The sequence below is a fragment of the Trachypithecus francoisi genome, unplaced genomic scaffold (genome assembly GCF_009764315.1).
Source record: "Trachypithecus francoisi isolate TF-2019V2 unplaced genomic scaffold, Tfra_2.0 Lachesis_group2, whole genome shotgun sequence".
NCBI classification, from domain to species: domain Eukaryota; kingdom Metazoa; phylum Chordata; class Mammalia; order Primates; family Cercopithecidae; genus Trachypithecus; species Trachypithecus francoisi.
Genome location: NW_022681465.1, coordinates 137,439,428 through 137,454,589, shown reverse-complemented (window position 1 = coordinate 137,454,589; position 15,162 = coordinate 137,439,428). Strand labels below are relative to the sequence as shown.

Genomic DNA, 15,162 nt, shown 5'->3' with positions numbered 1-15,162 from the left:
GGGCCAACTTCAAGACAACTTAAAGTATTATGGAAGAATGAGCACATGAGGCTCACAGGCATGGCAAAAATTGTGAGACTGGCACACAAAAGACAGATTTTTAGAGCTCAGTGGGTGATTTACGACCCATTGTAGAACCCCAGATCCCCAGACCAGTCCTGTGAGTCTTGCACCTGGGTGTGTCCAGCCCTACCCCAGCTCACCCCAGTGTGGCTTTGGTGAGTGCCTTTCCCTATTTTCACTTTCCTTCCCCATCACTATTTAAATTAAAAATGAAAATAATTTGCAGCTGCAAAGACTTCCATGAGGGGAAGAAACAGCCCCTGAGAAGGGTGTGCCTCAAGGGTTCACCGCAAGCCAGCAGCATGTTGGGTCCAGATCTGTGTGAGCCAGTCACCAGCTCAGCACTCGCTTCTGGAGTCACAATTCTGACACCAAAATCCCAGCCAAGAGGGCTTGTAAAAGGGACCCTGAGTGGCGGCTCCAGCATTTGTATATGCAGGAGCTTGGTGTAGCAATTGGGCTGGCAGGTGGGCCTTGTTTGAAGAAATATTTTGCAACATCAGGGCAGGGTTTTCTTTGCGGGAGGGTAATGCCCAGGGGAAACTGATGGATGTTAGGGGTTCTTAAAGGTCCCTGTCCAAGCCGTCACTTGATGTGATGCTAATGGGTTCCTTCCAATTCAAAAATTATAATTGCATAATAAGAAGACCTATTTCCAAAGTCAGGTGTTTTTTTTGTTTTGTTTTTGTTTTTTTAAATGTGGGGGCAGTGGAAGATTGCTGAGACGGGCTTGCCTATTCTGGAGATATTCTCTCTATTCTAAAAACTTAGCAAGAATGTGGGAAAGGCAGATTTTTACAAAAAGAAAAAAATCTCCAATATTCCTTCTTTCCCCCCGTTTGTTTATATGGCCTCGTACCAATGAGACAGTGTCCTTGTCATCATCAAAGCAAATATGTTCAAACTTTGGAAGGAGCCTGCTATTTTCCCAAGCTGGAATGTGTGGGACTGATTCCCTTGTACCATGACAAGGATAATCGGTTTAATTAGCAGCCTCTTCCTACTCTGTGTCTCTTTATCATTTTGATTATAGACCTGTTTTCCAGTGTGGCAACAGCGCCTTGGCAAAACTGAAGCCTAGCATTTTCCTAAATGTCATGCCCCACTACCTCGCCCCAGCTGAAAGAGGCTTCATGCCCATTTCAGCACTCCCAGTCTTGGATGGTGTTGAAAACAGTTTGAGCAAAGGGAGGTTAGGGCAGCCAGCACCCAGAGTAAGCAAAAGCCAAGTCAGCTAGCTGAGATGAACCATTTTGTCTATTAGTGAACTGTAATCAGGAAAACAGTAAAGAAAAATGGCAAAAAATTGGTACCTCAAAACAGAGCCCTATTTGAGAGGACTGAAAATGGCAAACCAGGTTCAAAAATGTAGCAACAAGTAACAGGTTGTGGTCATTTTTGGTGAGGAAACAGACAAGGATGGAAGAGTGACAATGACAGTCATTGACCTCTGTCACTGAGGAAGGGACCATGGGGTGGCCCAGGGAGGAAATGGGAAGGGACAGGATGAGAAGAGAAGGAGAAACAATTTAATTGAATGCCTGCAGTGTGCCTGACGATGTGCTGGGTTCTGCCTTGGGCCACTGTTGTTCCTGCATGGCCATCATTCTTTCCTTCTTCTTCCAGAAATAGTCCCAAGCCTTTCTTTGGTGGGGCTACCTCTCCTCCATATCAGTCCAGAGGGTTAAGTAGTGCTGATCCCACCAATGAGCATATTCCAACTTTGTGGGCACAGTTAGCGGTCCAAGGATGGGCCTGAGATTGTCCACTGAGAGTTAGTTCCAGAATGCTTGCTGAGCTATTAGAAAAGAGAAGCTCTTTTTTCCATTGGGGATGCCGGCTGATAGAATCTAAGCCTGGGGCAACTGGTGTCCAACTTTCCCATCACCAAGAAGAACCTCCTGAGAATAAACTCAACCTGGAAGAAAGTAAGCCAAGATGGCTGGGGATTCTAAATGATTTTCCTTAAGCACTGGATCCAGCTCCTGGGCTTTTTGTTATGGAAGTGGAGAAACTTCCTTTCTGTTGCAGCCCCAAAAGTCTTGACTAGCATGTTCATTAGGAATTAAATGACAGTAGTATTGTCTATTGATAGATACAGACCAAGAGGACATATCTTGCTTAAGGCTTCGGGGCTAGAAGTGGTAAAATCTGAATTCAAGTCTGTTTTACTGCAGCCATGTCTATTTCCTGACATCATGCTAACTCGAAGGCCCACGAGTGGCTGAGAGCTGTGGGTATCAGTGTGGATATAGCAGCCTGGAGTCCTAGATTTTAGCTCTGTCTCTACCAGAAGTGCTGCTTGTGACCTTGGAAAAACACTGCATGTCTTGGTCTCACTTTTCTCATCTGTAAAATGAAGAGGTTGAAGTAGTTGATTGCTAAAAGTCTCTTCCAGCTCTAAGAAAAAAAAAATCAATAAATCCAAGATGCTAATGGAGCCTTGTAGAAATGGAATCAATGGAAACTCAGTCACAAGAGCTGCCTGGGAGGAACAGTCTACCACAATGCTAAACAACGGTAACTCTCGGGGAAACGGCAGCTGCCACCAACAGGATTTCAAAGCAGCTTGGAAATGCTGAACAAATTCCCATCTGCGGCCCCATCTGTAATCTAAGTTCTTTCTTTCTGGAAAGAAAAGTTTCCTTTTGTGATATTTCCCACTCCATTGACCCTTCAACCTACTACACTCTGGATGCCTCTTCCCCACCGTTCTGCAAAGCCAACAAACGACTCTTCTGAAGGCGACCTTTCCCACATCCAACAGCTTTTCTGCAGCCTGTGCAGTCCTTCACTGCTCTACAGTTTGACCAACACTCTGACCTCGCCATGTTTTCTGAAGCTCTGTCCTTTCACTGAATCCCTGATTCTCCTCCTATATCTTCCTCTGCTACCTCCTCAGTCTCTTTCTGAGTAGCTTTCACTGTAAGCAGCTGCTCACCAAGGTTGGTGTCAGCATCCTTCCTTGCTCTCTTTCCTCTGTCTTGGAAACCCTGAGTGGTGCTATTATTCAAAGCCTCGTGTTTATAAGATTGGCTCCTCCAGGCTGAGCTTTGTTCCTGAGCTCTGATACATATTTCTTTTCTTTTCTCATTTTTCTTGCCTCCGACAGGATCTTGCTCTGTTGTCCAGGCTGGAGTGTAGTGGTGCAATCTCAACTCACGTTGCTCCACCTCTCAGGCTCAAGGGATCCTCCGGAATGGCTAGGACTACAAGTGTGCACCACCACGCCTGGCTAATTTTGTTTGTTTTTTGCAGAGATGAAGTCTCACTATGTTACCTAGGTTGGTCTTGAACTCCTGGACTCAAGTGATTATCCTATCTTGGTATCCCAAAGTGCCGGGATTACAGGTGTGAGCCACCGCTCCCAGGCTCTGATCCGTATTTCTGACTGCCTTCTGGAAATACTCCTGCGACTTCAATCACAACTCATCCTAAATGGTACTTGCCATGTTTCTGCCAGATCAGCTTTTTCCCCTGTCGTCCCCAGTTCTGCCAATGACACCAGGCTTCCTATCCCTCAAAAATAGGTAATTCTTTGGTGCAACTTTTAGCTGCTTCTTCTTCAATCCTCATGTCTGCAAGCTGGCCCTCAGTTGCAGAGTGACTGGAATTCTACTTCCATAGGGCTGGGCACAAGGGTGGCTTCCCTCTTCATTGCTACTGTACCTCTTGAGTCCTTCCTGCCTGGGTCATGCAGGGGCCTCCTCACTCGTCCCTTCCAGCTTCCTTCCTTCAAATGTAGCCTGTGTACATTATCACGTCATCCTCCCGGAAGCCCAGTTCTAACCAGGACGTTCCTGCCCAGTCTCTCCACAATGCTCCCTTGCCCAGTGAGTCACATGTAAACTCCACCCTGGTATCTCAGGCCCTCAGAAACCCACCCCCAACAACCCTTCCTGGACTCATGCCTTGTCCTCTGCATCGCACTCCTTATGGCTCTCTGGAGATGCTTAAATGTTTCCCAGCACTGTTCATTTGTTTATATCTCATTGTCTCTGACTCTCTCCATCAGTTCTCCACATAATAACCAGAGAAATCTTTTTAAAAACATGATCTTATCATGTTAGTCCTTGGTTTAAAACTCTCCAATGGCTTTCCATTGCACGCAGTATAAAACCCAAACATCTAAACATGGTCTACAAAGTCCTACATGGTATGCCATATATGGTATACTCCTATATTTCATCCTCCGCTACCCTCAATTTGTAGAATTCAGCCACACTGGCAGACTGGGTCAGCTATTGTGAGCAGAATCATTAATTTAGCCAAATCTGGACCCTTGGTTGTGGTTACCATGAGTGCTGTGTTGAGAAAAATCCTGCAGCCACAATTCTGTGTGGGTTCTCTGTTTTTGAATGGGTCAAGCTCATTCTTCCTCTATCTCTTCCCACCTCAGGCCCCTTCAGGGATGGCTCTTTCATCCTCAGGGCTCTGCTTCAATGCATGCCCTCAGGGAGTTCCTTCCTGGTTGCTACATCCCCTCCTGCTGAGTCCACATGTGGCAGCAGAATTGTTCTCAACAAAGCACTCATGGTAACCACAACCACCTGGCCAGATTTGGCAGAATGAATGATTCTACTTACAATACCTGATCCAATCTGATCCTCTAGCTATTGTTAGATGGAAAAACTGAGGCCTAGAAGTGCAAAGGTACTTACTCAAAATCCAAGCAGGAGTTACCAGTAGAATCAATATTAGAGCTCAAATATTCCTGTTAGGCTATTATTTTTCCTTTCCACTGAGCTCTTCCCTGTTTCTAATTCATCAAGGTGGGTGGTTCCAAAGTATAGGAAGATAGCTTCTAGACCCACAGGGTATAGGAAGAAAGGCCAGAAAGACCAGTGCACAGGGGCTCAGCAGGGCCTCAGCACGGGTGTTGCAGATTGTCTGTCACTGCAGAAGGAGTCATACATCGAAGGCTGGGGAGAGGCGTTGCCATGGTAATGGACCCGCCAAAGAAGGGCTTAGGGAGCAAGCTGCTAGACAAGCTGACTCTTAAATCAGCACATTACCAAATACTCAAAAAAAAAAAAAAAAAAAAAAACATAAAAAAGACTTCCATCCTCCGGCAGGGCTGGGAGGAAAATCCTAATGTCACTCTCTAGAAATCTGTCTGGGTCCGAATCAAAGATACAACTAATTTTCCCAGCACACTATTTTTTGAACCAGGAAGAATTTTGTCCACCTTCTCATTTTGGGGTTTCCCAGAGATCTCAGCAAGGTTATCTGCTGAAGGTCAGGTAGCAAGCAAAGGTGGAGGAGGCAAACGCTATAGAAAAAAAGGTGTGGGGTGACTTTCTCCTTCTGTGATGACTTTTTGGAGGCACAGGTCACCCTGCCACATCTTCACCGTTACTTATACCCACTCACCTCCAAGACTCTGCCACTGATGTATCGGTCACAAGTCTCACATTTAATGCCAAACTGGGCGTGGTAGTCAGACTCACAGTATGGAACACCATCCCTGCAAGAAGAAGTTCACACAGGATGAGGAAGCTAGAGAGGATCAGTGAGGGTGCGCATGGCAGTTAGATTCAGGACCTGCAGCCTGTGGTGACTGAGCCAAAGTTCGATGCTCCTCCTTTAATAAACAATTTCATCTGTATGAAAGAATCATCAGACTATGCTCCCAGATCAGTGTACGACAGGAAGCCTCCTGGGACCACCTCCCGTGTGCTCCATTTTTACCCAATGCTTATCACTTGGCGGACAGTGATAAGATTGTTATCTTTTATTCTTATACTACTCCCTATGACTAACAGTCACTAACATTTCTTGCTGGTGTGTGTCGGGCTCTTTGATGGTGTTTGATGACAACCCTTTGAGTCAGAATTATTAGTATCCCCATTGTGTAGGTGAGAAAACCCAAGCATAGAGCACTTTAGTAACTTGTCCCAGGCCACCCAGGATGACCTAGAGCTGGGATTCAAACCCAGGTGGTCTGGTTTCTCACCCAGGTTGTCATGAGGATTAAAGGAGATGGGTCTGGTGTACCCTAGGGCTCAGGACAGTGCCTAGCCATATTGAGTACTCAGCAAATGGCAGCTGGAAGTCGCCATGATTGCTGAGAGGGGGTCTTTGAGGAGGACATTTGGTTCTCAATTCTCTAGGACTGATGTAGAGATAATTGGGGGCATCGGAGAGCTTAGCTTAGCTTCTGGGCCCTGCCTCGCTCTAATGACCAAGTCTGAACTCTGAGGAGAGAGAAACATTGCTTTCACTTTTGGGTGTAAGAGAACTTGGCTCAGACACTGAGAGACCTAAAGGAGAGGCACATCACTTTTCCATCTCGAAGCTGTTGCCCTGTTGAGGTTGCTGGGGGTCCACCCTGACAGAAGCAGCAGTGAGGACTCCTATCTGACCAAGGTCTGGAGATGTGACTGTGCCCACAAGGCAAGGACTTGTTTGTGAGCCCTTGAGACAAACCTCCCCCAACCCTTTCAACTCCTTCCTTGCTCAATCAGGTTCTCACTCTGTGGGTGCAGGAGGATAGCTCTGCAGGGAGAAAAAGTCATTTGTTAGAAGGTGGATGTGATGAGCCAACAAGATTTGAGTATAAATGCCAACACAATCTCTTTTGGATCCATTGTTGGTGAGGCCTTGGGGAATTAGCAATACACAATTCTAAAAGAGGATGGTAAAATGAGTATTTACTGGGCACTTATTGGGTGCTAAGCACAGATCTCTGAGCCCTTACACAACCCTTTGGGTAGATTATCTTCTCTCCATTTTTATAAATGAGGAAACTGAGACTCTGAGCAGTGGAGTCCCTTGCCAAGGTCACACAGGCTGGGCTTCTACCCTCGGCATCTGATGCCTGAGCCAGTGCCTCTGAGCCCCTGCTACTCTGCCAGCAGCCAGGTAAGGGGCCCAGAGCTAGGCTGGAGAGATACCAGGTGTGGTAGGCAATCTGGGCTGGGCCTCCTTGAGAGGAGCTCTGAACAATCCCTTAAGTCCCTAGAGAATTCTGATTTAGGATTCCAGACTCAAGCACTCCTGGCCAGCAACGTACTAAAGGCACTCCTTGCTCGGCAGGCATAGAGGGGAATGCCAAACTCCTGCTAGCATGGCATTGAGAGCTCTTGGTGATGTGACCTCAGCTCACCTATGCAGCCCAGGATCCGGCTTCACCTGGGCACATATTTGAGCTCCTATACAGGATGGAGATGTCCAACACTCACCTGCCACCGTGGCCTTGCCCAGGCTGGCCATGCTGCCTAGAAACTCTCCTTCTTTGCATTTTTGAGTCTTACCCCCACCTTCCATGGAGCTCTCAGAGATTCAAGATTCTACTTCATGCTAGTTAGTAGTCATCTCTTTTTTCTCTGAATATTCACAGCCCTTTACTTGTTATCTTGGACACAGGCAGGTGTTGTTTGGCCAGCATCCATTTCCCCTTCTGCTGGTAATAGTACCTCACCTGGATTTCCCTCTGGAAGCCACCCCTTCCCAGTTGAGGTCCCTGTGGGTCACCAGGGGCTGCTCTCTGGCTCTAGGGTTCAGATCCTCTGGGTCACTGATTGGTCAGGAATGGGTATGTGACCTAACAGTAGCCAAATCAGAGGTAGCCCTGGGACGTCTGTTGGAGTTCCTGGGAAGGAGGCCGCTTCCTCTGCTAGGCTTGGTATGAAAGCCTGGAGTGTTGGCAATCTTCTTTGCTAGCACTTGGGGAGGGCCAGGCTGAGAACTAATCCACCATGAAGACAGCAGAGAAAGACAGGGACAGAGAGAGAGAGAGAAAGAGAAAGAGAGAGAGAGAGAGAAAGAGAGACAAAAAGATAGACAGAGAAAGACAGAGACTTCTGAAGTACTAATGACATCCTTAAGCCCCTGGATTCCTCCATGCCTGAAGCCAGTGTGCCTCTGGCCTTCCCATTTCTGTGAGTTAATAAACTCCTATTTTTGCTTTTAATTGAGTTGGAGTTGAGTTTTCTGTCGCTTAGGATCAAAAAGGTCTTAAAGAATAAAGCTTGTCTGGGCTCCTGATCACACATTCTCTGGTGTCATAATTCTTCATGAATGCAGCATATGTTTCCCATATTAGAATACAGCGTCTTGACAGGAGAAGCATGTGCATTGCAGTTCTGTGTGCTTGCCACTGCCTGGCATCAGGCCAGAGAGTGGCATCTAGAAGCATCTGGGGTCATGTGGTATCAAAGCTGTGACAAAGGGTCTGTGCTGATGATTGCTTTTAGGTACTTGAGTATATAAATGTGGTCCCTGGGGCCTAGCAACAAGGGGACGCTTGTCTAATACCACAGTGTGTGGGTCACTGGAGGTTGGCCTCTCTGGATACCTGTGCACCCATCACCTCCTCTCGTTTCCATTAAATTCATTCAGCAACTATATTACTGACTGTGGGTCAGGCGTGGCTCTCAGGGCAGGGGATATAGCAGTGATTAAAACAAAGCTCCCGTCCTGGTGGGGACAGAGATTAAACACTATTATTGGAGCAAGTTATTTACTCTCTCAAGTCTAAGTATTCAGGGGGGATAAATTCGTCAAAGGGGCAGTTATGAGGATTTAAAGTGATACAAAGTGGTGAGTTCCTTCTCCATAATTAAAGCACAATAAATGGTAGGTAGTATTACTAGCATTATTACAAAGTTACCAGGGATAAATATGTAATTATCAATGGTGGCAGCCTGTGTGAAGGAAACAAACAAGGTACTCTGAGGGCCTAAAATGGGGCAGTAAATGAGAGACGGCCAGAGAAGGCATGGGGACCAAGACCAGAAGGGAGAGAAGGGCCGGCAGGTGTGTGAGGAACAGGGAGGGTGTCTCGGGCAGAGGGAACCCCCTTGGGAGGGTCCAACAGGGGAAAGAGGCTACTGGGAAAGATGCCATTTGGCCAGAGTGCAGCAGCAGATGGAAAGGAAGGGAGATGATGCTGGAAGTGGGCATGGGCCCGATGGGGCAGGCCCCACAGAATGCAGATGCCCAGGCAGCTGGGGCGGGAGCAGGGGGACCCACTTGCTGATGTACTCCCCGGTGAGGATGACGCTGCAGGTCTGGCACTTGAAGCAGCTGACGTGCCACTGCTTGTCCAGAGCCAGGAGTGACTGGCCGTGCTTGATCTCCTCCTTGCACCCGGCACAGTCTGCAGAGACAAGAGGACACTGCTGAGCAAAGCACCCTGGGCCGTTTGACCCCTGCTATCTCAGGCTCACGTTGAGGAAACCCCTCCCTGAACACCAGTGTTCCCATAGTTGCTCCCACCCTGACACTGGCAGCTGCCCAGAGGCTCTCCCAAGGGAGAGGAAAGGCCACTGGAGCCCTGGCCCCTTGACAACGGGTCTTGGTGTAGGGGAGAAAGAAAGACCTCCCTGCTTGTCATCAAGACCACATTGTTCACTGAAAGTGGACCCTGCGCTGCTTCCAGCCCTCCTCAAATTGCTAACTAAGCTCCGCTGCTGTCCATGACCTTGCCATCTGCAGTGTCAGCATCACCTGGAAGCTGACAGTGTGCAGCATTGCAGGCCCCACCCAGACCTCTTGAATTTTAACAAGACCTCCGTGCAGAGTAAAGTTTAAGAAGCACTGCTCCTGGGGTTGGGCTAAGTATACATTTTTTCAAACTCTTAGGCTATATACTCAATGGCAAGGGCTGTGTTTATATTTTGTGGTTAAATCTATTCCTTTGCCTAGCACAGTGCTCAGCCCATAACAGGAACTCAAAGCATATTTACTGAATGTGTATGAATGAATGGGCCTGATGGTATCCAGGCAACAAACAGAATTTCCACGCCCACCCCTTCCCCATTGTGCTTCACACATTAAACATGTGCCTTCCCAGGTGGCAAGGATTATAGGGTCTGATAAGACTGTCCCAAACCAGAAAGGTGCTCTCACTCCCTGTCATGGTCACCCTGGAATGTGAGTTGGGGCCAACAGAATGTGGGCCAAGCCTAGCATCAACTTGTTGCTCAATGAATGTCTGGAGAGGGTCCGGAAATGGAGCCAACATCCAAGGCACTTGGCAACTGCTGGGAATTCAGGCCTAGCCAACCGGATGACCCACTTTGGAGGAGGAAAGGGTCATGGGGAAAAGTTGACCAGAGGAAAAACTTCTCTGTTGGCTCCATAAGACAAATGCACTCTTGGGAGTAGTGAGGAGAGCAGAAACTGCATGTAAAGTTAGGGGATGCTGGCTGGACAGCCCCCACATCCAGCTGGGAGACTGTCCTAGAAGAAAAGATGATGTGTCTGCAAATCTAGGAAGGGTGGTGGGTCCAGCTGGCTGTGTGGAGGGTCTGGGGCCCTGAGGAAGTGTTTGTATGAGTCAGTTCCCACAGTACTCCGCCTCTTGGCTGTTGCCTGCCTTTCTAACATCCCTTAGTACAAGTTGGGGGCAGAAAGGTCTCTACTTGCAAAACGCTTCAAGCCCCGGGCCTTCAGATGGAGGTTGGGAGAAGAAAGAGTTTTGGGATTTATCTCTCTTCCTTTCTGTTCTCCTGGGGTAAGTCTATAAGTCTACTTGCACCCCCTGCCCAATAATTAGACTCCAGAATGCAATAGCTTAGAGAGGTCAGGTACCCCCTTCTCTTTTATAGATAGACAGGGATCTGAAATGACTTGTCCATGCTCAGTATAGAGGAACCCAAGGACTGTAGACACCTGGTCAAGCTTTCTAGGCCACTAATACTGAACTTGTATCTCTGTGGGCCTCCCCAACAGGGCCTCAAAATTCCACAGGGGTTTGGAGCTCATAGAGTATTTGGTCAAACATCCCACCCAATGCAGTAACCTACAGCATTCTTGACAAGTGGGCACCGCTCCTCTGCTTAATCACCTCCAGTAGTGGGCAGTTAAACCCCTCCTGAGGAAGGGGTGGTGAGGAAGTCCACTCTGCCCTTGGACAGGTATGATTGTCATGACTGTCTTCTTTATATGGAGCCGAGACTTGATTCCTGTGACTGCTCCCATTCTTATGCATCAAGAATAATCTACCTCTTTTCCCATATGACAGTTCTTTCAAAGAATTAAAGACAACTATAGTTTCTCTCTTCTTTATTCCTTACACTTTTTCTTGCTTGACAAGGTCATCCACTGATCAAATTCACTTGTGGATTCCAAGGAGACAGACATGTTATTGGCAAAGAACACAATTCTCCATTTCTTCAAAAAAAAACTTACTGCATAGCTGGATCCTTTCATGGCTACATTCTAGTAATGAAAATGAATCCTATCTCTTCAACTTTCAGTGGTACATCTGAGATGAATTTAGCCCCTTGAGTTAAGCTGTAGGAGATAGTACAGCACAGTGGTTAGAGGCTGGGCTGAGAGTTGGAGTGAGTGGTGGGAAGTTGGCCTAGGAGAGAATCCCAGCTCCTTCCCTTATGAGATGTATGGTCTCTAAGCCCAGACTTGCTCATCTGAATATCTTCCTTAAAACACTGGTGTGAAGGTTAATTAAAATCAGGCCCATTAGGCCTTAGCACAATGCTTGGCCCATATGTATCCAATAAGTGGTTGTTGTCATTATTATTTCACATCCTCCTGTTTTTAACCCACATTCTGTGCATTACCCAATCTCTGTTCTGAAGCCAGGAGTGATAGTTCTTTTGTAGGGAAGCCTGCTGATTCTCTGTGAGAATTCTGGGATGTCTTCTCCATGTGGCTTTTCTTTTTATGTTATACTGCTGCTCCCCCATTATATCAGCTTCCTTTTTATTAGGACCTTTTCTCCCTCTTCTTCCTCCTTTTACTCTTGACCACCGGTGGAGCCTCAGGCATGCCACCAGGGAGCCCGTGGGTCTGGTGTAATAAATAGAATCAGGAAAACCACACCCTGTTCCAAGTTGGTGTCTGCAGAGCCAGCTGTCCACTCCTCCATATGTTCCTCTCAATTCCAAAATTACAGTCTTCAGCTGGCAGAATGTATGATGCTACCACCTGTCCCTCACAGATCCCTCAGTTATAAACTGAGGCCTCCTAAAGACACTAGACAGTCATTTTTATCTTTTTTAGACTGTGTCATTCATTCTATTTAAATCAGCAAATATGAGTGGGTTTTGTGAGTCATAGCAAGCTCCGTACCTTGTTTTAGGCAACTAATCCAGGAAGACTAGACACTTCCCAAGTTGCAAGTCATGTCTCTGGTACAGGGTGTTAAGGGAATAGGATCTAAGGCCAGACTGGCTGGTCTCACATTCTAGTTCCATTATTCGTTATCTGGATGACTTTGGGCAAGTCATTTATGCTCACCGAGTCTCAGTTTTCTCATCTATAAAATAATTACTCTTATCTCCCTCATAGGGTTGTTGTAATGATTAAATGAAATCTTCTGTAAAAAACACTTAGTGAGGTGCTTGACAACAGCACCTATGTTAGTGATGGTGATGGTGGTGGTATTGTTGGTGCTGACAGTGTTGGTGGTGATGATGACAGTGGTGATGGTGGTAATAATATTGGTGGTGATGGTGTTGATGCTGCTGGTGCTGGCGATAGTGGTAATAGTGGTGATTATGCTAGTGTTGGTGATGGTGGTGGTGATTGTGTTGGTGGTGACAATGGCATTGATGGTGATGGTGGTGTTGGTCATAATGGTGATGAGGGTGGTGATGGTAGTGATGATGGTAGTGATCGTGTTGGTGGAGACACGGTGTTGGTGGTGATCGTGGTGGTGGTGTCAATGGTGTTGGTCATGATGATGGTGGTGATGGTGGAGAAGGTGATGGTGATGATGGTGGTGGTGGTGGTACTGCTGCTACTGCATCTGATTGTTCTCAATGAGGTTTTTGCAGTATTTGGCAACAGTAACAGTTAATCAGTGTTAGCAATGATGGTGGTTATTGCGGTAGTAATGATGGAGGTGGTGGTGGTGGTGGGGATGATGGTAGTGATCGCGTTGTTGGTGACAGTGGTGTTGGTGGTGATGATGGTGGTGGTATTGATGGTATTGTTCATGATGATGGTAGTGATGATGAAGATAGTGGTGGTGATGATTGTGGTGATGATGGTAGTAGTGATGATAATGATAATGGTGGTGGTGTTAGTGATGATGATGGTGAGGGTAGTGGTGTGATGGTGATGGAAATGGTAGTGATGGTGGTGATGTTAGTGATGATGATGGTTATGGTGGTGGTGTGATGGCAATGGTAGTGATGTTAGTGATGATGGTGATGGTGGTGATATGATGATGATGGCGGTGGTGGTGCTGCTGCTGAGACTGCTGCTGATTCTTCTCACTGAGGTCTGTGCAGTGCCTGGAAATAGTAGCAGTCAATCAGTGTTTGCAATGATGATGGTTATTGTGGTGGTGGTGATGGTGATGGTGGAGGTGGTGGTGGTGGGGTTTCTGCTGCTACTGTTGCTGATTCTTCTCAGTGAGGTCGGTGAGGAAACATTTCTTCTTCCTGTGTTACAGAATTATTTTCTCTTGATAGTGCCTGAGTATTTTTCTTGGTCTCTTTGGAGTAGACACTGCTTCTAATTTTCCAAATTATCTTTATTTACTCTCCAGAGATGAAACGTCACACTTGTAGCTTAAAAAAAACCCAATTATTTTGTTCTTCTTTTCCTTTTCCATGATATGTTCTTTTTCTTAGCAATCTCTTAAACCTGGCTTTGGTTTCCTGTATCCCATGGGAGCTCAGAAGACCTTCCAGCACCCCATCTAGTCAGGAGCTACTTTGCATTTGCAGCATGAATAGTGACCACCTTTGGAGTAAATACCTCTGTAAAACATATCACGGATTGATGTCTTTACTTTGTGAGTAACAAGATAAGCTATAATACTAAGTATGCCCCCACTGGAAACTGCCCAGGTGCTCATTTTCTCCTCTTGACTCACTTTTTCCTCACCTTCTTCCACCTCCTAAACATCCAAATTATGGTAGACACATTTGGGAGCCTTTCTTTGAAAACACACTCACATGTGAGACTCCCACATTCAGCTGGAGAAATATCCCACCTAACACAGTAGGTGATAGGTGCAGCACAAATGCATACAGTAACACACAACTCAACTAGGGGAAGTAACAACCGACCCAGGAGTCTTATTGTAATCTCTTTTGGTGTGCTTTCTTTTTTTTTTTTTTTTTTTTTGAGGCGGAGTCTCGCTCTGTCGCCCGGACTGGAGTACAGTGGCCAGATCTCAGCTCACTGCAAGCTCCGCCTCCTGGGTTTCGCCATTCTCCTGCCTCAGCCTCCCAAGCAGCTGGGACTACAGGCGCCCACCACCTCGCCCGGCTAGTTTTGTATTTTTAGTAGAGACGGGGTTTCACCGTATTAGCCAGGATGGTCTCGATCTCCTGACCTCGTGATCCGCCCGTCTCGGCCTCCCAAAGTGCTGGGATTACAGGCTTGAGCCACCGCGCCCGGCCTGGTGTGCTTTCTATACTAAACTCCATGCCAATATCATCCCTCACTCTGTATTTATAGAGCATTTTATACACTGCAATGCATCCTAGTTTGATCCCTGAACTAATACATTTGCTTTCCCCAACACTCCTGTGAGGAAGATAGGAAATTCTATCCCTCTTTCATAACTGGGTAAACTGAGTCTCAGGGAGGCTTCGTGACTGCTTTGCAGCATGCAGAAGTTTGGCAGCCTCCCAACTCAGGCTCTTTTCTCCCTCTCCTGCCTCACACATGGCCCCATCAGTCTCTGGGGTCCTCAGCACTGGCCACAGGGTCATGGTCCCACATCCCAGCCTCCTTGTTTTTCTGTCACTCTGGATGATGCTTTCAAGGAGCTGTGAAGGATAACACTGTATGCACTCAGCCACCTTGACATGGAAACCTGGTTGGAGCAGCGATCTATTCTTGAGCATCATCAAGGACGCCAAAGGAAGGGCTGTGCACCTTCCAGGAACAGATCCGATTTGGCTGAAAGGAAGAGCAGGCAAGGAAGGGAGCCTTCTCACTGTCTTTCTCCTCAGCTCACCACAGCTGGACGGACTCCAGGGAAGCCCCTGGGAGCTAAGCCCTGCTGACTCCGGGTGATCTCTGCTCACTCTCTCTGGCTGGATGCAGCCCAGCATGCTGACTCTGCTGGTACCATGGCCAACAGCACCCCGCACCCGCACAGTGATGCAGCACAGGAGGCTAATGGGTTTTCATTGATTCTCTTGTCGAGGCCAGTGAGAGTGT

General features: G+C 47.2%; 1 protein-coding gene across 16 annotated transcripts in view; it reads right to left on the bottom strand.

Moving 5' to 3' along the window:
* The window catches only part of ABLIM3 (actin binding LIM protein family member 3), a 120,586-nt gene that overhangs the window by 44,192 nt on the left and 61,232 nt on the right, over positions 1-15,162 (bottom strand). For all 16 annotated transcript variants that reach the window (XM_033180510.1, XM_033180513.1, XM_033180517.1 and 13 more), the window contains 2 exons: positions 9,040-9,166; positions 5,437-5,530 (listed from right to left, as the gene is read on the bottom strand). In XM_033180510.1, coding sequence (XP_033036401.1) covers positions 5,437-5,530; positions 9,040-9,166 — 221 coding nt within the window. The remainder of the gene's footprint in view (positions 1-5,436; positions 5,531-9,039; positions 9,167-15,162) is intronic.